The 21,828-nt window shown below is 42.1% G+C and overlaps 1 protein-coding gene across 7 annotated transcripts in view; it reads right to left on the bottom strand.

Moving 5' to 3' along the window:
- The window catches only part of atf7ip (activating transcription factor 7 interacting protein), a 72,793-nt gene that overhangs the window by 32,236 nt on the left and 18,729 nt on the right, over nt 1-21,828 (bottom strand). For 2 of the 7 annotated variants that reach the window (XM_061976964.1, XM_061976970.1), the window contains exons 1-2: nt 20,994-21,065; nt 512-991 (exon numbers count right to left, since the gene is read on the bottom strand). In XM_061976964.1, the coding sequence (XP_061832948.1) occupies nt 512-991; nt 20,994-21,065 (552 nt within the window). Of the gene's footprint in view, nt 1-511; nt 992-6,672; nt 6,728-6,818; nt 6,946-6,968; nt 7,687-20,993; nt 21,066-21,828 lie in introns of those variants that run through there. The other 5 variants (XM_061976966.1, XM_061976968.1, XM_061976967.2 and 2 more) reach the window with 4 other exon arrangements.

Consider the following 21,828-nt stretch of genomic DNA (forward strand, 5'->3'; position numbering starts at 1 on the left):
GGATTTGTCATTTTTGTGTTGCTTGTTCGTCCGTGTTGATGGGCTCATATTGCCCATCCAACCTGAAGCTGAAATATTACCACAACAGGACATATTTCTTCCTCTTAATTTTTGTGACTTTGCCGAACACGAGGCTCGCTGTCCGTGCTTGTGAAAGCTGGCGGTCTCGCTCACCGTCCACCGGTACAAAGATTGTGGATAACTAACTGGAAAGACGGCTCACTGCGTTCGGTTAATTCTACCCTTAAAAAACCGTGCTCAGGTGAGACCTCGTTCTCCCTGTTTGAAGCCAGAGACAAACAAACGCGAGGCTCAATCTGATTGGCCAACACGTCTGTCAATCAAACTCTACCCCTTGCGGTTACGTTATCGCACTAATTAAAACATGTCGATTACCTGTTGATTAATCGTGCAATTGTATCCTCCCATTCCAGTTGGATGCCATTAAAAAATGAGAATTGATTGGAGTTCATTCGTATGTAAGGTAGATGTAGACATAAATGTACAGTACCTGTGTTTTTTCCAAAACCTTGGCGTCCTCATCCTTCTGCTCTTTGGGTTCCTTTGCTTCTGCATCAACAGTCTCCTCTGACGAGTCAGCCTTCTCGTCCAACTTTTTCAGTTCAAAGTTTATCGAGTGGAATGGCGAAGAAGGCGCAGAGTCTTCCTTGTCCTTCGGACTTTGCGAGGGCACAGGCGAGGGGGACAGGTTGAGTGACAGGAACGGTGCCGGGGAGCTCTGAGAGGCGGGCGATGTGGCGATCGGGGAGTTGGAGTCCTGGTGGCTGTTCTGCTCGCCGTCCCCGCCCTTCTGCCCGTCCTCTTTGTGAGAGCCGTTCATCAGAGGCGGGGAAGGTTCCGACGCGCCGGCCGCCGCCGTCACCAGAGTGCTGTGAAGGACTTCCAGTTGGTGCCGATCGCTGATCTTCATGGTTTTCCTGGCGCGGAAAATCTTCTTCTTCTCTTCCGTCACAACAACTTCCATTGCTGCCTGCAGAGGGACAAAGAGACATTGGAGCAAATTATTAATAGCACACGGAGGCCTTCAGGATTGACAAAACCCCCATGGGATTACTGGGACCCTGCATCAGAAACAAATGTAGCTTTGGAATGGAACCACTAGAGGTCACTGTGGAGCCCTGTAGATTTCATTGCTGCCCTTTTCCAGATTAAGTCTTTTCCAGATCTGCATACCAAACTGGATTTCCCATACCCGTGTTTTCTTTACTTCCATTACACATCAGTTCCATAACCCTCTCTGGAGAAACATGAGGTGGAGCATCGTTAAGTAGGGAAGCTTTACCTTCTCCCACAAATGAACATCTGCGTCAAATGTCTTTTTTTTCCAGTTCATATCTTACCTGACGTTTACCTTAGCCCAAAGGTGAACAAAAACAGCACTGGAGCTAACAAGAAGCAGCAGCAGCAACCTAACCTAACCTCCCATCCCCCCCACCTTCCTATTGGCTCAACCCTCAGCCAATCAGAGCGGATAAATCCAGGCCGGTTTTAGGCAGCGGTGCAGAGGTTATGCAAAAAAACATTTTCTCGTATGGTTTCAAGCCTTAGACGGTTTTAGCGTAGGAGCTTTTCCCAACATTAAACATTAGCCGTTAATTTGCACACACTGACTGCGTCCGAGACCTGAAGAACCAGGAGAGCAGAAATGTGTGACAACCAGCAACAGAGCGCACTTAGCAGCAACACCAACAAGCAAGTACATGCCATTAATAAAGTTATACTCATTATGTATGAAATTTCTAGGGTTTCACCACGGTACTCAACAGTCTCAGGGGAAAACGGCATGGGTACTGAAACATTACACACAGAAACCAAAGGAAGAATGTGAAAGAGCATGCACCCTGAGATCAACCAGTCTTAACATGACAACAAGTTGGACCAATTCATGGGATTAAAACTTCAGAAACAGAGCACAAATGTAATATACCTGTACTCGGTCTGTTGCTAAGACTGATAGCTTCCCTGCATTTCTGACCTGCAAGAACCCAAAAGGTACTTTTTTGGTAAGGTGATTTTCATTCAATGTACACTTTCGCTGGACACTAAAACGCATTTCAGTCCCAACACAAAGTCTTTTTGTCTTTGCAAGGATTCTAATCTACTGAAAAGAAAGCAACGGAGTAAAGTACGGCACAGGCGAGTAAGGGAGCGCTGTGAACTGCGAGCACGATTACCGCGAGTCCTTACATTCCAGTGTTGTCGCACACTGCGCACAGCCCCACCCCCACCCATCGGCTTCATTTTCTGCACCAGGACTCAGTGCACTCAAAATGGCCGTCAGCTCTGCTGTTTGCTGCAGGCTAACTGAGAGAACTCGTCTAGTAGGAGGTGTCGGGTTGCAGCAAGCACACTTGACCACGGAACCTCAGCATTCGCCGTTCAAAAAGTTGTTTTTAATCGTCAAAAGATTTCTCAGGTTTATAGGAGGTACTCAGACTAGGAGCGATCACAATACATTTTGGATCATATGTATTTATTTTTAATTTCTATAACGAAACACGTATGTTTATTCAGAATCTGCAAGGAGCAGTCATTCTTTGCCTCCACTACTAATGGAACGATAAACGGTATGATAATAAACGCGGTACAACTCCCGATGAGGTGGTTCGGGCATCTGGTCAGGATGCCACCCGAACGTCTCCCTAGGGAGGTGTTTAAGGCACGTCGGACCGGTAGGAGGCCACCGGGAAGACCCAGGACACGTTGGGAAGACTATGTCTCCCGGCTGGCCTGGGAACGCCTCGGGATCCCCCGGGAAGAGCTGGACGAAGTGGCTGGGGAGAGGGAAGTCTGTGCTTCCCTGCTTAGGCTGCTGCCCCCGCGACCCGACCTCGGATAAGCGGAAGAAGATGGATGGATGAATGGATGGACAACTCCCGACTGTTAGTAATATCAAAAACAAATGAAAAACCGTGATTGATAACACTAATAAATGAACGAACGATAAACGGTAAGATAATAAACCGTGGTACAGCTCCCGACAATTAGTATTATCAAAACAAATGAGAAACCGTGATTGATAACACCATACTTGCCAACCTTGAGACCTCCAATTTCGGGAGGTGGGGGGTGGGGGGTGGGTGCGGCGGGGGCGTGGTTAAGAGGGGAGGAGTATATTTACAGCTAGAATTCACCAAGTCAAGTATTTCATATATATATATATATATATCCCCGCGACCCCGAAGGGAATAAGCGGTAGAAAATGGATGGATGGATGGAGATATATATATATATATATATATATATATATATATATATATATATATATATATATATATATATATATATATATATATATATATATATATATATATATATATATATATAAATAAAAGAAATACTTGAATTTCAGTGTTCATTTATTTACACATATACACACACATAACACTCATCTACTCATTGTTGAGTTAAGGGTTGAATTGTCCATCCTTGTTCTATTCTCTGTCACTATCTTTCTAATCATGCTGAACAGGGTCTCTGATTATGCATTGCTGTGTGGCACGCACAAAAGTGCTTTCATCAAATGCACTAGATGGCAGTATTGTCCTGTTTAAGAGTGTCACAACATTGCTGTTTACGGCAGACGGACTGCTTTACTGTAGACGTTCTTTATATTGTGGGAAAGCGGACTCAGGTCCGCCTGAATTTCAGGAGATTTTCGGGAGAGAATTTGTCCCGGGAGGTTTTCGGGAGAGGCGCTGAATTTCGGGAGTCTCCCGGTAAATCCGGGAGGGTTGGCAAGTATGGATAACACTAATAAATGAACGAACCTTTGACACTGTCACTACACGATCAATTTAGGAAGACACGATCGTCACATCCGACAATTTGTTTTACGGCTAATTCGAGAGACCTTAACGTCGTTCACCATTAAGAAACAACATACCCCGATAAAACTCGTACAAAACACATTGGAGTGAAACTAAACAATGTGGCGATAATACTAAAAAAATTTAAATCCACCCCATGTTCATGTTTATATTATTGTTCCGTTTTACTGATAGGTAGGCTATTTTTCATACGAAACATTAATAAAACATTAAAATATCACAGAACATGACGTAGAAGAAGCTTCGTCGTAAGAAATTGCAAGTCCAAGAAGTGACGGAGTCTTTGCGGATTTGTGGACCGATCGTGTCCTCCGGTAACTGGAGAAGCATGCTAGCGCTAGCTCCTTAAATAGCTTAAATGCTAACACAAATACGAGAGATCTTAGCGTCTTTTACCATTAAGAAACAACATACCCCGATAAAACTCGTACAAAACACATTGGAGTGAAACTAAACAATGTGGCGATAATAGTAAAAAAAAATTAAATCTACCCCATGTTCATGTTTATATTATTGTTCCGTTTTACTGATAGGTAGGCTATTTTTCATACGGAACATTGATAAAACATTAAAATATCACAGAACATGACGTAGAAGAAGCTTCATCGTAAGAAATTGCAAGTCCAAGATGTGACGGAGTCTTTGCGGATTCGTGGACCGATCGTGTCCTCCGGTAACTGGAGAAGCATGCTAGCACTAGCTCCTTAAATAGCTTAAATGCTAACACAAATACGAGAGATCTTAGCGTCTTTTACCATTAAGAAACAACATACCCTGATAAAACTCATACAAACCCATTGGAGTGAAACTAAACAATTGCGCACATCGAACATACAGACTGTGATTGCACTATAATCGAAATAATAATAACAAGAAGTGAACTAACGTAATGGTCCTAAAAACTGGAAGTGACACGATTAAAAACTGTTTTTGTTTATCATTATAAAACACTCTAAAACCTCTACAAAATAGAACAGAAGACGATAAACATATTTAATGAAACACTCAACAAAATAATACGTCTCTTAAGAAGACAGAACAATATTCAATATTTATTCCGCCAATGAAAGTATATCGTGTGTCAATGTATTTTAGTATTTTTTTTTAAATGTACAATTTAAAAACTGGTTCAAAAATGTCAGTGTGTGTGTTTTGAGCACAATACTGTGATAATACTGATAACCGTGATCATTTTGATCCCAATAACAGAGATGTGAAATGTTCGTATCGTTACATCCCTAGACCAGTGTTTGTCAACCTTTTCTGAGCCAAGGCACATTAGACACACCACCAGCAGAAATCATTGAAAACTGCAGCAGATATTGACAATAAAAAGTCGTTTTCGCAATTGTTGGATATGAATTCAAACCATAACAAAGCATGCTTCACTCTGACTCTTGTCTCAAAGTAGGTGTACTGTCACCACCTTTCACATCACACCCTGACTTATTTTGAGGTTTTTGACGTTTTTTCTGTGTCGTGTTTTAGTTCTTGTCTTGCGCTCCTATTTCGGAGGCTTTTCCTGTTTTGTTGGTATTTTCCTGTAGCAGTTTCATGTCTTCCTTGAACGCTATCAAAACTATTGAAGTTTTGCGGACGCTATCCTTCTTTGTGGGGACATTGTTAATTGTCATGTCATGTATGGATGTACTTTGTGGACGCCGACTGCTCCACGCGCCGTAAGTCTTTGCTGTCGTCCAGCATTGTTTTTTGTTTACTTTGCAGCAAGTTCAGTTTCGTTCTGCATAGTCTTCCCTAAGCTTCAATGCCTTTTCTTAGCGACACTCGCCTTTTGTTTATTTTTGGTTTAAGCGTTAGATACCTTCTTACCTGCACGCTGCCTCCCGCTGTCACCTACATATTGTGATCACGACAAACCATGTTCCCGACATCTACAAAGCAATTAGCTACCTGCTACTACCTAATGAGAGTGCGGAAATATGACCATATCACACCAACTCTCAAATCCCTTCACTGGCTTCCTGTTCCACTCAGGGTTGAATACAAAGTCTCCCTACTAACCCACCAGGGCCTCCATGGAAATGCCCCCCTCTACCTCAAACAACTACTCACCCTCAAATCCTCCACACGACACCTCCGCTCCGGACAGGCTAACCTCCTCCAACCTCAGAGGACAAAGCTACGAACAATGGGAGACCGGGCTTTCTGCTCCGCCGCTCCCAGTCTGTGGAACGCTCTCCCTGACCACATGAGGGCACCACAGACTGTGGATGCTTTTAAAAAAAGCCTTAAAAACCCTTCTTTTTTGTTTTAAAAAAAAGGCTTTTTTTTTTTTAGATATATGCATATAATTCTAGCTATTTGGCTGTAATAGTTTTTTTTATTATTTTTTTTTATCATCTTTTAAATTTTATTTTTTTTAATACACTGTAGCACGTTGAGGTTGTTTACTCAATGTAAGGTGCTTTTCACACATAAAATCTATAATTATTACTGGTATGGAAGAGTATTACACGGTTACTCTGCCGAGCTCTATACAGCACAGACACTCAACAACGGCACATTATTTGTGAATTATAATTACTGGTTTGCAAAAAATATTTTTAACCCAATTAGGTGAAATTACATAATCTCCCACGGCACACCAGACTGTATCTCACGGCACACACTAGTGTGCCGCGGCACACACTAGTGTGCTGCGGCACAGTGGTTGAAAAACACTGCCCTAGACTACGCTCCACGTGAGTGCGTGTGCATGGAATCGTGCTGGCCTAGCTCTTCTGTACCATCGTAGCTCGCTGGCGAAACAGCGCCGTCCTTAAAATGTTGCATGGGACCAGGCATGGCGATGGTTACGTACACAAAGCAGCCGCGCTTCCGTCCTTTGTATATCGTTAGCAACGCGACGCATACAACTGAAAAAGATGACACAGGAGTAAATAGAGTTGACCGTCAATTCTCGACCAGATTTTGCCGATCACGCGCGTGTCACAGTTGCAACCTTACCACGGATTTGTGTGAAGCCTCCGGTGCAAAACCTCGCTCCTTTACATCGTAAAAAAAAACAGTAGCTGAAATGCTAACTTAGCTTAGCATAACAAACAATGACCTTGACAACAAACGTGAGGTTAAGTTGAGAAGAGTGCACCAACTCACTTCTATATCTGCACAGAAAGGTCTAGAATGAGTGCGAGCATGCTAAGGACTCGCAGGATTGTCCACCTTTAGTTTGCAATTGAGGCTTTTGTTGCTTTGAGATTGTGGGGGAAGGGAAGAGCTGAGCAGGCCCTGCAGACAACATAAAAGGAAGGAGGGGGGAGGAGCTCTTTCAGGACTAGCCCACCTTGTAGCCAGGTGTAGGGGGGGTCTGGGCATAGGGTGTGTGCACCATGGTGCCTTGGATTTTTAATAATCAAGGTGGAGAATGTCACAAAACATCCTAAATAATCACTTTGTTGACTGCATGTGTGAACTTATAGGGATTATGGATTGTATGCAATGCAATTTGACAGTGCAGTGCATCCATTACAGCACTAAAACCGTGGTTGATCATGTGATCCTGGCCATGGTCCTACACCAAAGCAATACTAAATTAGCATTCCATTACCACTACAGAGCTAACTTCTTGGTCTGGTCACTTAAAAGCAAGTTACAACCAGTGAGTAGAGATATATATGAAGATAAAAGTCACTATGTTTCAAAAACAAAAAGTCCTTTACGTCTTTAGCGGGGCGATTTGCGAGATCGAGGCCTTTGATGCTTTATGATGTTGGGGGAAGGGAGAGGCCGTGCGTGCCTGCAGGAAAACATAGTCGGAAGGAGGAGGAGCTTTTAGGATTGGACCATTTTGACCTGAGCGGGGGGGGGGGGGGTGCATCCTGGTATGGAATCATTTGTTTAGTTTATTATTTCTTCGGTCAGTGGTCAACAAAGTAAACAAACAATTTTACATAAACAAACAGTTGTACATTCATAATTCAAAATGTTGCAGACCGAAAGGGTTTAGGCTGAAGTTGAACACTTATTGCGCCTAACCCTATAAACAATGTCAAATACAAGATGAGCTTCCAAAAAATAAGGGGTTTATCTTGTAATATGGGTCTAAAATCTCTCAATACAGATGGTAAAATCTGAATTGTGCAACACTAAATAAAACATTACTTTCAAAATAACAATTTATTGTTATTAGTTTCATACACAGTAGGTCCATTATGAATATGATAAATGTCATGTCTGTAGCTACGGTGCAGCGCAGTGATTGTGAAGATCTTCTCTAGCTAGACAGAAGGGGAGTAGAATGCACCCGCAGTTGCGTAGCAACACCCCTCCCCCAAACCTAGCACGGAATAGTACCCTGTATGGAAAACCTCCCGCCGGTACAGACTGAACCATTCTGGAAAAGGGCAGGGGGAGATCAATGTCCTTTTTTTTTTTTTTGAGGTGGACTACTATAATATAACGTGTGTTTAGGAACCATGTTCTAAAGTCTGAACACAACAGAAGCTCTCCTCCGGTTTTCAGTGGTAACCTGAGACTTGACGTTCCTGCGGGGGCGGGTTGTTACGTCTGTACATTTGCATGAAGTCAAGTTGTTTTAAAGATCAAAAATTCACTTTGAACATAAAAGGCGTCGTTCACGGCCAATATTTGAATAGGAACAACTTAAAAGTCAAACAATTGAAAAATAATTAAATGATTACGACACACATCATAAAGACATTTCTTTGAAGGAGTAACAAAAGCAGAAGGGGAGGCGCCGACTTTGGACTGTACCATTTTTCCTAAAGGTAATATTTTAATGTTATTGTATACAGTCTCCCTACCTGCCAAATGCACAATGGTGAAAAAGTATGTGATCGGCCAATGTCGATTCATGTCTTTGTATAGTCATATACACATAATGTGTGGAGCCACTCCCCTGAACTAATATTAATCAAAGCCTTTTTTATATTAGGCATTATTAACAAGTATTCGTATCATTGGAGGATGAGGCTAAACATATCATATATAAGCCGGACCCACTAAATTTGAGAATAAATAATTGTTTTCCCATATATTAGCGGCACTGGACTATAAGTCGCAGATATGTTCGTTGTGAAATGAGTTATATACACGGTAATGTTTTGTAAATGTTTATTTACATACCTGAATTGTTTCTAAACGGTGTGTGGAACACGGTAGATCAACCAAAACAGAAGTCATGGACCCGCTAGCTGCAGAAGCTAGCTCTCCAATCAGCTAAACAGACTCAATAACTCAACAGTGGCATTTTAGTGAATTTACTAAGGAATTTGTGAAACTGAAACAAACCAAAAAAATGCCGTTGTAAGTTAATAATACTAACAAACACCCGTAAACGTGTTAGCATAATAGCTAATGTTAACGACACTAGCTTGATTACATTACGATAGCAGGTACAAATATGCATGAAAACACTCCTACAGACATTACACATGGGACACTTTAATAAGTAAGAATTGTTTTAGTTATATTGTAAAACTTACAAACCTTGCTTGGAGTGACGAATAAAGAATCCTTTCGAAGGCTATGGGCGGTTTTACTTCCGGTTTAAGGCATTGAGACAGGAAGTACACTTTCAACCCGCAACATCTGCAGTGAGCGAACTTGTCCAAAAGATGGCGCCATTGTAAGTTAATACTAACAGACACTCGTAAACGTGTTAGCATAGTAGCTAATGTTAACGGCGCTAGCTTAAATACATTACGATAGCACGTACAAATATGCATGAAAACACTCCTACAGACATCACACATGGGACGATTTGGTAAATAAAAATTGTTTTAGTTATATTGTAAAACTTACAAACGTTGCTTGGAGTGACGAATAAAGAATCCTTTCAAAAGCTATGGACGGTTTTACTTTCGGTTTAAGGCATTAAGACAGGAAGTACACTTTCAACCCGCGACACCTGCAGTGAACGAACTTGTCCAAAAGATGGCGCCATTGTAAGTTAATACTAACAGACACTTGTAAACATGCTAGCATAGTAGCTAATGTTAACGGCGCTAGCTTGATTACATTACGATAGCACGTACAAATATGCATGAAAACACTCCTACAGACATCACACATGGGACGATTTAGTAAGTAAGAATTGTTTTAGTTATATTGTAAAACTTACAAATGTTGCTTGGAGTGATGAATAAAGAATCCTTTCAAAAGCTATGGACGGTTTTACTTTCGGTTTAAGGCATTAAGACAGGAAGTACACTTTCAACCCGCAACACCTGTAGTGAGCGAACTTGTCCAAAAGATGGCGCCATTATAAGTTAATACTAACAGACACTTGTAAACATGCTAGCTAGTAGATAATGTTAACGGCGCTAGCTTGATTACATTACGATAGCACGTACAAATATGCATGAAAACACTCCTACAGACATCACACATGGGACGATTTAGTAAGTAAGAATTGTTTTAGTTATATTGTAAAACTTACAAATGTTGCTTGGAGTGACGAATAAAGAATCCTTTCAAAAGCTATGGACGGTTTTACTTTCGATTTAAGGCATTAAGACAGGAAGTACACTTTCCACCCGCGACACCTGCAGTGAGCGAACTTGTCCAAAAGATGGCGCCATTGTAAGTTAATACTAACAGACACTCGTAAACGTGTTAGTATAGTAGCTCACGTTAACGACGCTAGCTTGATTATATTACGATAGCAGGTACAAATATGCATGAAAACACTCCTGCAGACATTGATTGATTGATTGATTGATACTTTTATGAGTAGATTGCACAGTGAAGTACATATTCCGTACAATTGACCACTAAATGGTAACACCCGAATAAGTATTTCAACTTGTTTAAGTCGGGGTCCACGTAAACACACATGAGATGCTTTAGTAAGTAAGAATTGTTTTAGTTATATTGTAAAACTGACAAACGTTGCTTAAAGTGATGAGTGAAGAATCCTTTCGAAGGCTATGGGCGGTTTTACTTCCGGTTTAAGGCAGGAGGTACACTTTCAACCCGTGACACCTGCAGTGAGCGAACTTGGCCAAAAGATGGCGCCACAGCACAAACAATAAAACGCTTTTTATTGTTTCTGTATGTGTTGAATGAAAATTATTAAATTATTGAATACGAAACATAATGGCTGTTAAAGAAAAAAATACAGAAATGTATTAGGCAGCTGGGTTCAAAGCGTAAAAAAAAAAACTAGCGGCTTATAGTCCGGAATTTACACTATATATTGTGTATATAAATATATAGATATATTATATATCTATATGTACCCCGCCTTCCGCCCGATTGTAGCTGAGATAGGCTCCAGCACCCCCCGCGACCCCGAAAGGGATAAGCGGTAGAAAATGGATGGATGGATGGATATATATATATATATATATATATATATATATATATATATATATATATATATATATATATATATATATATATATATATATATACATAGATATACACCTATATACAGTATACATATATCTATTTATGTATGTATGTATGTCTATATATAGATATACACACACACACACACACACACACACACACACATATATATATATATATTTATATGTGTGTATATATATATACATACATATATACACATACATACATATACATATATACATGTGGGCTTATGAGTTGAAGGTGTCAGTTTCTTGTAATTTTTCATTCATACAGATTCAACTCGGACCGAACTATTGAACCGGTGGTGGTGAAGCTGAGTCAAACAACAAGACTAGAAGATACAATATTCAAGAACTGAAATAGTACCATCCATCCATCCATACATCCATTTTGTACCGCTTGTCCCTCATTAATGGTAATTAAATGAGCCTAAAAGAGCTATTTCATCTCAGGTTTAATTAGTATTTTTAGCAAGTCCATAAAGTACAAATAAAAACAAATATTAATAAGTCAGCACTCAACGGAAAATGTACATTTTCTTCAGAGTAACAAGGAAAATGGCAGCTAGCCAGTGCTAGCATGTTAGCCTTGCAGCCTGCTATGGAAGACGGAGCAAAGACAGAAACATACAAAGCTTCCATCTGCACTCCCCCACAGAGGGCAGGGCTGTTATTGAATGGACTCAACCATTTTAACTCAGGGATGGGGTTTTTTCACAGAAAGGAGGAAACATTTGCTTGCAATTATTTGGAAACATACAAAAAAATATATTTTTTCAAATAAAAAACATTTTTACAAAAAATTTTCATCACAAAAATGTGACCTCATTTTTTTTGACAAAAACAATTCCTTCTTTATAATGAAGAAATGTTGAACTGTGATCAAAATGAACTTTACTTTGCAAATGAGGAAGCCCTATCTTGTAGAACAAGCCGCGTGATCGCTGTGTGCCCAACCCCCCCACCTGGAGTGCAGAAACACAAAATGGCCACCAGTTCTCCTGTGAGCGGCATGAGACGTGACCAACACTCCGGGAGTCCTTGAACAGACTCCGCCTACCGCACAGGAAGGGAGAAAAAAAAAAACATCCAAAGGAACAAGAAAGTAGCAGAAATCTGCATAGTCACGTAAGAAAAAGGACAGAAAAAGGGACAAAATGCTTGTAGACTTGTTGTTGTTGCTAAGAGACCACGTTGTGTGCTTGGACTGTTTACATAAACATTTTCACCCCAGTTTGGATGTTTCTGCCCCTAAAATGTTTCATCAGGTGACGGAAAGTGCACGAACCTTGCGACGATGCAAGTGGAGGTTTTTTTTTGTTTTTGTTTTTTTAAATTGGATCTTCAACTTTCACACGCTCTTATTTTTTTTTCTAAAAACCTTTGGAAAATGTTTACTTTAGCATGCCAATTAAAAATGAAATGAGAGCTTTGGGAGTGCATTCCAACAATAAAGCGCACGGTGCATATGGTTCCCTTCCCCCTCGCCCGTCCTCACTCTGATCTCATCTGGATTCACTGAACTCAAAATGGCCACCAGGTCTTTTAGTGCACAACCACGTCTTATGTTACAACAATCATACTCATCATGCTAATCATACACACAGTAGGTAAAAGTGTATGGGGTTAAAAAAAAAAGCACAATCTATTATTAATTATCTGTACGCTAATTGTGTTCCCTCTCTCTCTCTGCAGTCTGCCTGTTTCATACATGCTAGCCTGTCAACATCACCCGGACCAGAGACAAGCAGAGGCTTTTCACTGTCCCGGTTTTTCATGCAAGTCCATTTTGCGTCAAATCTTCACCTGGTCACACAAGCAAGGTCTGTGCAAATCTCCAAACGCCGTTCAGAATGTGGTGGTTTTTTTTAGGGACCTGAGTGCCGGCCTCTGCAGACGTGGGCTAAGACATCAATGACAAATAGCAACAACAATTCTCAATTAGAGCATAATCAAGCTAGGAAATTTGCCGCCTTCTAGGTTGCCAAACCGGTGTGCGCATAATTTCATGTCGCTTCTCTCACAGGCTAGCACAGGCTGATTAAAAGGAAAAAGGGGAAGAAAAGGTGGGGGATGGTAGCAGTAGTTTTTACTGAGTGCATGTCTCGTACTCCTAAACGTTGCTAGCTTTAAGGCTGTCAAATTTTTTTTTTTAATAATAATCTGCATCAACCACATAATGATAGAGAACAAACAGAAGCAAATGTGGCAAAGGAGAGTCCACCGACTTTCCCCAAGAGGTTACAAAACAATGCTAGCCAGTTACAGAACACGTGTGCAGTGCTTTGATGTTTGTTCAAAGAAGCAGCTTTGAAATAAACAGTGGAAGTTTCTACGGTTGGAGTGCAGCTAGCACCGAACAGACGGGTCTGAAATCATGAGGCAGAGCGGCAACACCCCTCCCCCACAACAGCAGCCTGCCTGCTCCAGTTGCAAGTTTTACAGTCCGACCCGGACTAAACCATTGCAGCACCGAGGGGTGGGGGGGTTTAACAGACAAGTGCTGAGCTTTCTTCACATATTTCAGTTCAGGTAACAGAAGACAGTCTCCAACATACCAACATTATTCCTAACGTAGCAACTAAGTGGTTTAATCTAGTAGCCTATGACTCTGGAAATAAATCTACATATTTTCAGTTACACCACAAACAGGTCTGGAACAGATAGGTGCAAACTCAACCGCCTCCTAGGGCTGCAAAACGGGAGTGCTCAAGGTTGTCTTTCCTTCCGTCACGGGCTAGCACAGGCGGATCAGAAGGAAACGGGGAAGAAAAGGTGGGGGATGGTAGCAGCGCTAATTTTCACTAAGCACATGTTGAGTATTCTTAAGCGTTGCCCGACTGCGGAAGATCTTTTTTGGGGGGTGTAAAGAAAAAACAATGTTCATATTATGGTTGCAAAAAGCAAAATTACAAAAAAAGCGAACAAACAGCATCAAGGTCGCACAAGTATGTAAACCTGGTTCTGAATGGGTTTTGAACGACAACAAATAAGTCTCCCAATTGCTTGTATTCTTCCAAAAAGTGAAAACCAGTGGTGGTCAACCAAGCCAAGATGGCTGTTAACTATCTGAGTACAAATAAAGCTTAAATCTTCCTTCAAAAAGCAAGAAATCTAACTAGGCAATGGATTGGATCTCTATACTGTATCAAAAAAAAAGTGATAAAGGATTATATGTTGGTTGGATTCCCAGAAATATGGAACTATTGTGCTCCAGACGTCGTTCTACACGACAAAACAGATGGAAACTTGGAAAAGCATGGAGGTCTACAACTTCTTTGTGTATGGCTGGGTCAAGGACATTGGTATCAAGTAGGGCTGGGCGAAAACTATATCACGAAATATGTTATTTATATTGATCGATAGATAATTATTGATATTTGTATGACTTATATAAGTCTGCCAATAAACACATTCAACAATTTCCAAATGACCAAGAGTGCTATTTATCAGTGGAGAGTATCTGGTCGCCAGGTTGGATGAGGTAATAAAATATTGAACACTACTCAGAGTAGTTTGGGACGCTACTAGTTGAACTCACACATTGGAAGTGTCAGGATGTCTGCATTAAAACCAACAAAACTAAAGACAAGTTTCTGTTACTGAGTTGATGTATCAAGATAACACAGTTTCTCTTCTCACACCATGCAGAGAATCCACAGCGAGACAGAAAGACGGTGTAACCACACTAGTGGTATGAGAGTAGCGTATGTGTGTGCGTGCTCCTTTAAGAATGGCAGTGTGTTGGGTGAGTGACGTCAGTGAGCCAGCGGTAGCAAGTAGCAGTAGTGGCGACTGGATGGTTGTGTCCTGCAGAAATAAGAATAGAGCGACCGAATTGTCACAGAATCGGCAGCCTCATCGTTCCGACCCGAAAGCAGAGCTTGGCAGACCCATTGTCGGGTAAAGTGGAGGCTGTTACCCCCGACAAAAACATTGTTACTGGAGGGAACGTCTTCCCTGCACTCCTCGACTACGGTCTGCGACTAGGAGCCGAACAGCAGGAAAGGTGTAATACTCGGTAGTTTATACTGTTACGTGATTGGCTGTTAGTGTGTCCCTCCCATTGCTCAGTGACACTTCCTGTTTGCCGAGTTCCCAAACGAATCTTGCGTCATAATCTCTGGTTTCTTCCGACCAAAAAACAAATAAATATAAAAAAATGTATCAGACACATTTTAGATTGACATCAATTATGTGTCTATCGCGATATATATTGATATCGTATTATCGACTCTCCCGAATAAATATGCATCGTTTTTGCTCGGGTGAGGTTGCATTTAATGATTTAACTTTGTGTCTACTGCCATGTTTGTTGCTGTTGTAGGCGCTTTTTATGAGTAGCGTGTTTTTCCCGGTATTTATCAAAATATAACTATAGATGATGGAGTGTGAGCTGCTTTTCTCGTCGTTTGTAAAATCGTGCACTCTTCCGCCCTTTTTGAATACCTCTCAAGGAACTTTCAAGAAATGGCGCCTTGTACCCATCGCGATATATATTGATATCGTATTATCGGCCAAGCCCTGACACATTGTCGGGTAAAGTGAAGGCTGTTATCCCCGACAAAAACATTGTTACTGGAGGGAACGTCTTCCCTGCACTCCTCGACTACGGTCTGCGACTGGGAGCCGAACAGCAGGAAAGGTGTAACACTCGGTAGTTGATACTGTTACGTGATTGGCTGTTAGTGTGTCCCTCCCATTGCTCAGTGACACTTCCTGTTTGCCGAGTTCCCAAACGAATCTTGCGTCATAAACTCTGGTTTCTTCCGACCAAAAAACAAATAAATATAAAAAAATGTATCAGACACATTTTAGATTGACATCAATTATGTCTACTGCCATGTTTGTTGCTGTTGCAGGCGCATTTTATGAGTAGCGTGTTTTTCCCGGTATTTATCAAAATATAACTATAGATGACGGAGTGTGAGCTGCTTTTCTCCTCGTCGTTTCGTAAAATCGTGCACTCTTCCGCCCTTTTTGAATACCTCTCAAAGAACTTTCAAGAAATGGCGCCTTGTACCCATCGCGATATATATTTATATCGTATTATCGGCCAAGCCCTGGTATCAAGACTCTCCCGGATAAATATGCATTGTTTTTGTGCGGGTATGGTTACATTTTATGATTTAACTCCGGGTCTACTGCCCTGTTTGTTGCTGTTGCAGGCGCCTTTTATGAGTAGCATGTTTTTCCCCGTATTTAACAAAATATAACTATAGATGATGGGGTGTGAGCTGCTTTTCTCGTCGTCGTTTCGTAAAATCTCGCACTCTTCCGCCCAGGGCCTTTTTTCTTCGTGAAAGGCTAAATCGCGCCTAGTACCCATTGAGAACAGAGCTAGCTTGACCACCATGCATATTTAACGGGCGGGACGTGACGTCAGTAAAATCCCAGCAATAGGTTAAAAAGAATGCTTTCCAATTAATGTACATATTTTGCGATTTTTTAAAAACTTTTATAGAATAAGAAGCCGCTTTTAAATACGTGAAAGTTTTACGGTTGCAGTGTCGCTAGCTAAATAGATGGGTCTCAAACCCAGATAGAGACAGAGCGGCAACACCCTTCCCCCACTGCAGCAGCCTGCCTGCTTCAGTTGGAGCTTTTGCAGCCCAGCCCGGACTAAACCATTTAGGAACAAACGGGGGATTCAACAGCTAAAGTAAAACATACATTTTAGTCTATTTTGGTTGCAGTTTAGTTAGCATGTTAATTCACAACATAGCATGTGACATGTTACGAGTTGAGTTGAATATTGTACCCACGGTGCAAAGCTCTGAACAGGTGCTAGGAATCTTAAAAATCTGAAAAAGTAACAATTTAGTTAGAGCCAGCAAATAATTAGCAATACAGAAGCAGTGCGTTCTAGCCTGCTAAAGAGGAGTGCGCAGGATGTGCTTCTCTTCCGTCACAAGCTAGCACAGAGTGACTAGAAGGAAAAAAGGGAAGAAAAGGTGGGGGATGGTAGCCGTGCTATTTTCACTAAGCGCATGTGGAGTAGTTTTTAGCGCGATCATACTCCGTGAGCTCCTGTGGGTGCCAAAAAAACAACACAATGACAAAATGTTGACCTATAATGCTACAGAAGTGGAAACAAACATCAATGCCAATCAGTTATTGTAAAAGTGTAATGTAGTTCTTTGATGGGGTTTTTTTTTATTACATAATGTACAAAGCGGCTTTGAAATAGGCCAACTATTCAAGTTTCTACGGCCGGACTAGAGCTAGCACCAAACAGACGGGTCTGAAATCAAGTGGCAGAGGGAGAGCAGCAATACCCCTCCCCCAACAGCAGCAGTCTGCCTGCTCCACTTGGAGGTTTTTACAGTCCGGACGGACTAAACCATTGCAGCACAAAGGGAATTTCAACAGACAAGAGCTAAAGCTATGACAAAAGTAGGCTACACAGGTTATTTGGAGTTTAAGACACGGTTGTTTCCTTGTTTCTGATTTGAAATGTTCTAATCATGACAGGAGATACGATTTACATACAATCTGTCTCTCCTGAAAGTACATTTGTAACATAGGCTAATTTCAGTATTTAAGGATTCCCTTGCCATATATGGTCGTGAGCAGTGTGCGATGTTTGGTGACATAATCAGCAAACATCCAACGATCTTTCAGGCTGTTGCAAACTCGCGAGAGCACAAGCTAGCCCACGCTGCACTCGCCCTTCCCCCACTCCCTTTTCCCCTGTGGCCCACAATGGCTCCTTGCTCTACGTCACTGGAAAAATACTTTTTTAATGCGCGCTTGGGTTTGTCAAGCAATGGGTTGTAGTGTGAAAATTGAAAATTTGTCATTTTTCTGTCAATTTTTTTTTTTTTACAACCTTGAAATGTAAAACATCTTTGATTGCCAATTTCTAATTCTAAAAATGTCTGTTAAAATATTAGGGTTTTTTTGGGCTGCCGTTCATCAGTACTGAAAGGACCAAAGCACGTTTTTTTTCCCCTGCGTCGAAGCAACAGCTCACAAGATGCCGGCTCGCACCTCCCCCTCCAGCATTGGATGAGGTGATAAAAAAATCTAACCTCCTAACGTGGCAACGCTGACCTAATGACTGAGTGGTTGCTTTTGGGTACATCAGATAAACACAGCTCTAAATATCACCTCTGTCACTCTTTAGCCGCCATTGTTAGCTCACACAGGGAAAAATGACGCAGAAAGCTAACAAGCTAAATAATAAATGAGCGTCGTGGTTGCTAAGTGAGAAAACACAGTGCTTCGCGTTTTGGCGGTAAATTGTGCTGCATATGCTAACAACGAACGCTATTCAGACGCATAAACCAAGCGTAAATCGACCCGACGGTACACCTTTGAGTGCCACAATCACTATGTTTCCATGCACTAAATTAGTCTGATTTCTCTGGTTTTCCGGTTGACCTATGAATCCCACTAGGCATTGCGGATCTTTATAACTTATTTAAAGTGATGTCCACTGTAGTATTGGCACAGATTAGAAATATTACGTCTCTAATGGCCGTGCTGATGGTAAATAGTAGACAGCATCAAGAAATTATCTTGGATTGCGCTACAGATATGACGCTACTACCAAGAAGGTATCGGATGCATGTTCAGTGCAAAGAAAGACCGGCGGAAGAGTTTTTTTCAAAGGAATTTTTGGACAAAAATCATGGAAACAAAACTTTTGAATGTCTTGAAGTTCATTCGTAAGGCTTTTGGGATTGATGGAAGGAGTTTTAAATCTGAAGGAAAAAACGTTCGTGCCTCCTCTGATATCTACCAGATGAAGGTTGTTATTGTTCTAGACTATCTTGCCAGTTGTATACAATACAGAGTTATTGTTCATCAGTTTGGAGTGCACAAATGCAGCATGAAGAGGTTTGCGTACACTTTATTATCATTCATCTCATTCGTATTTCGCTCGGGAGTCCGATTTAAGTGGGTATTTTTTTCATTTCCTTAGCTACCTTCTTAAATAAATCTCTGTTTCTCCTTTTCTACCATTGATTCATTTCAAAATGTTCTTTTCCTTTAATTTGTAAAGCAAATAAACACTCATTACAATTGTTGCTATGTTTTTATTGAACTGGGTTATATCTCGCGAGTAAAGAACCGGCGCATGCGCAATACAAAGGGTCAACTCCAGCCACACACACCCCCTCGAGAGGTATGGTTTTCGCATAATGTAGGTGTGTTAGTCCGACTTTCAAAAACCGAACACGGTTGGATCAAAGTTTCCATTGGCTGTAGGAGGCTTATTTAGAGCCGAACTATTTGGGAAATTGGACTAACTTAGTGTACCGACCACCTGTCATGTTTAGCATCTTCCATTTTCTAACAATTGCTGCAACAGTTTATCGATTCTCACCAAGCTGCTTCACAATTGTCCAATAGCCTTTTCCAGCTTTGTGGAGCTCTACAATTTTGTCTCTGGTCTCTTTTGACAGCTCTTTGGTCTTGCCCATTGTAGCAGTTGGGCCTTGAAAGGAAGAGTGGCTACTTTCTGATTTTCTTGGATGATGACAGATGTTGCAAACACTGTTTAATCTGGTTGGGGGATAGTTCCTAGGAAGGTGAAATTCCTTCGTCTGCATCTTTATTTGGAAACCTCACAAAAGTTATTACAGGATTTTCTTCACAGTCCAATATTGAAAAGCTAACCCGATAGGCCAAAAGGTTTGTTTAACAAATCTATCTTTGAGCAAGGGCAGGCACTTGAAATCTTGAACTTAATCAAACACAGTGTCACATACTGACGCCAATCTGGAGAAAAGAAAATCTGTCTCACCTTTGGTTCAGATACTTTTTCTGGTTGTGATATTGATATGGTAGTAACTCGTGGCTTTACCAGGCTACTTTCTGTCTGTAGACCTGGAAAAAGTTGTTTACTTGTTTTCTCCTTTTTTTGCACACCATACAGCATCAATATAGCTACCGCTAGCCACGGTGAAAAGTTTGTTCCCAAAGAAGGAATTCTGTCACCTGTCGATTAGGGTTGCAGTAGACATGGAACAAGTGATTGCTTCACAATAATTCACCACAGTTTTGGACTTCTTGGCAAGGTAATCAAGGCAAGACCATGGAAGCAGTGTTCACCACAGTTTTGGACGTCTTGGCAAGATGATCAAGGCATGACCATGGAAGCAGTGGGATTTTAATGATGGCAGTGCCAAAGGTTTATAGCACTTACTGAGAAGGAATACTATTTGTGGATTGGGTTTGTGGCAGACGTGGAACAAGTGATTGGTTCACAAAAGTTTTGGACTTCTTGGCAAGGTGATCAAGGTAAGACAATGGAAGCAGAGGGACATCAATGATGAAATGGCACTGCCAAAGGTTTAGAGCCAATAAGATTGTCAGGCAACTGGGATAGGCTGTAGCCTTCCAATGACATTGCACAGGATAAACAACTGGATGGGTAGTTTTTAGTCACTCTTGCTAGCAGCTCAAAGTACAGGATGGGTGAGCATTTACCACTCTCATTCTGAACTTATTGTCAGTGAAAGAGTTTTGCTGTTTAAAGGCAATATTATGGACAGAAAAGCAATTATATACCAATGGGTGACGATCTGTCACTTCATTTCTGTTTGTGCTTCTTTGTTTTGTAATTATTTCCTATCAGTGCTCTTATTTTGTTTCCATTTCCTGCTTGTCCCGCAGAGAGCAGTGTTTTCCCACACCTGCTGCCAATCAGCATGTTTGTATTTATGCTTGTCTCGCGCGTTCCTCAGTGCTCGAAGATTGACTATTGTTAAGAACTGTACATGCCAGACTGCGTCATTCTCTTCTTTTGATGATGATGATATCTAAAGCATCTTACCTGCTCTTTACTCTCCTGGTTCCTGCATCTTGGGATCGCTGCTACTACTGCAGCCATGCGAGCCCCTGACATAATCTTTGAGCCAGACTGTGACCTCGCAGGGACCCCTGTCGGCGACGCTCAGCCGACGTTCTGGATCGAACAGTTCTTGGAGGACTTGAAAGCCAAGTTTGTGCGGTCCCAGCCCACAGCAGGCTCGGACCTACTCCCTCCGCCTCGGCCGCCGGCTCCGGCTCACCGCTTGGTTCGGCCACCGCTGCCTAGGCTCCTCCCGGCTCGGCCACCGGTTCCGGTTCTCCGACTGGCTCGGCCACCGCCGCCATCTACTCTGTCTCCTGCTGTGCGACCTCCTGTACCGGCTCCACGGCGATCTCCTGTGCCGGCACCGCGTAGACCACCGGTTCCTACACCGCGTCAAACCGCCGCGACCGGCGGTCCCAGCACAGCGTTGACCGCTGTGCTGTGTAGGTCACGGCGCCACGTCAACCAACGCCGGCTGAGCCCCCAGCACCTGTTCCTGCTCAAAGGCTGCTTCCAGCACCTGCACCACGGCTGCTCTCCCCGCCAGCACCCGCTCTTCCTGCCAGTCCAGCGAAGGTTCTGTCGGAGCCCACCGTGAAGCCCTTTCTGGCCTCCTGCTGGGACTCGGCGAGGGACGTGTCGTTGTACCTCCTCCGAGCCCCCTTCCGCCCGTCCCGAGTTTTTGCACCAGGGGACACCAACAACCAGGAACTTCTTCTCCCAATAAGGGACGCCGTCTGGAAGCCGCCTAGTGGAGGGGGAACTACTACCGGCAGCAGTGCTGTGAAGCACATTGCGCTTTCATCCCCGTTGT

Source organism: Nerophis lumbriciformis, linkage group LG16 (genome assembly GCF_033978685.3).
Source record: "Nerophis lumbriciformis linkage group LG16, RoL_Nlum_v2.1, whole genome shotgun sequence".
NCBI lineage: Eukaryota > Metazoa > Chordata > Actinopteri > Syngnathiformes > Syngnathidae > Nerophis > Nerophis lumbriciformis.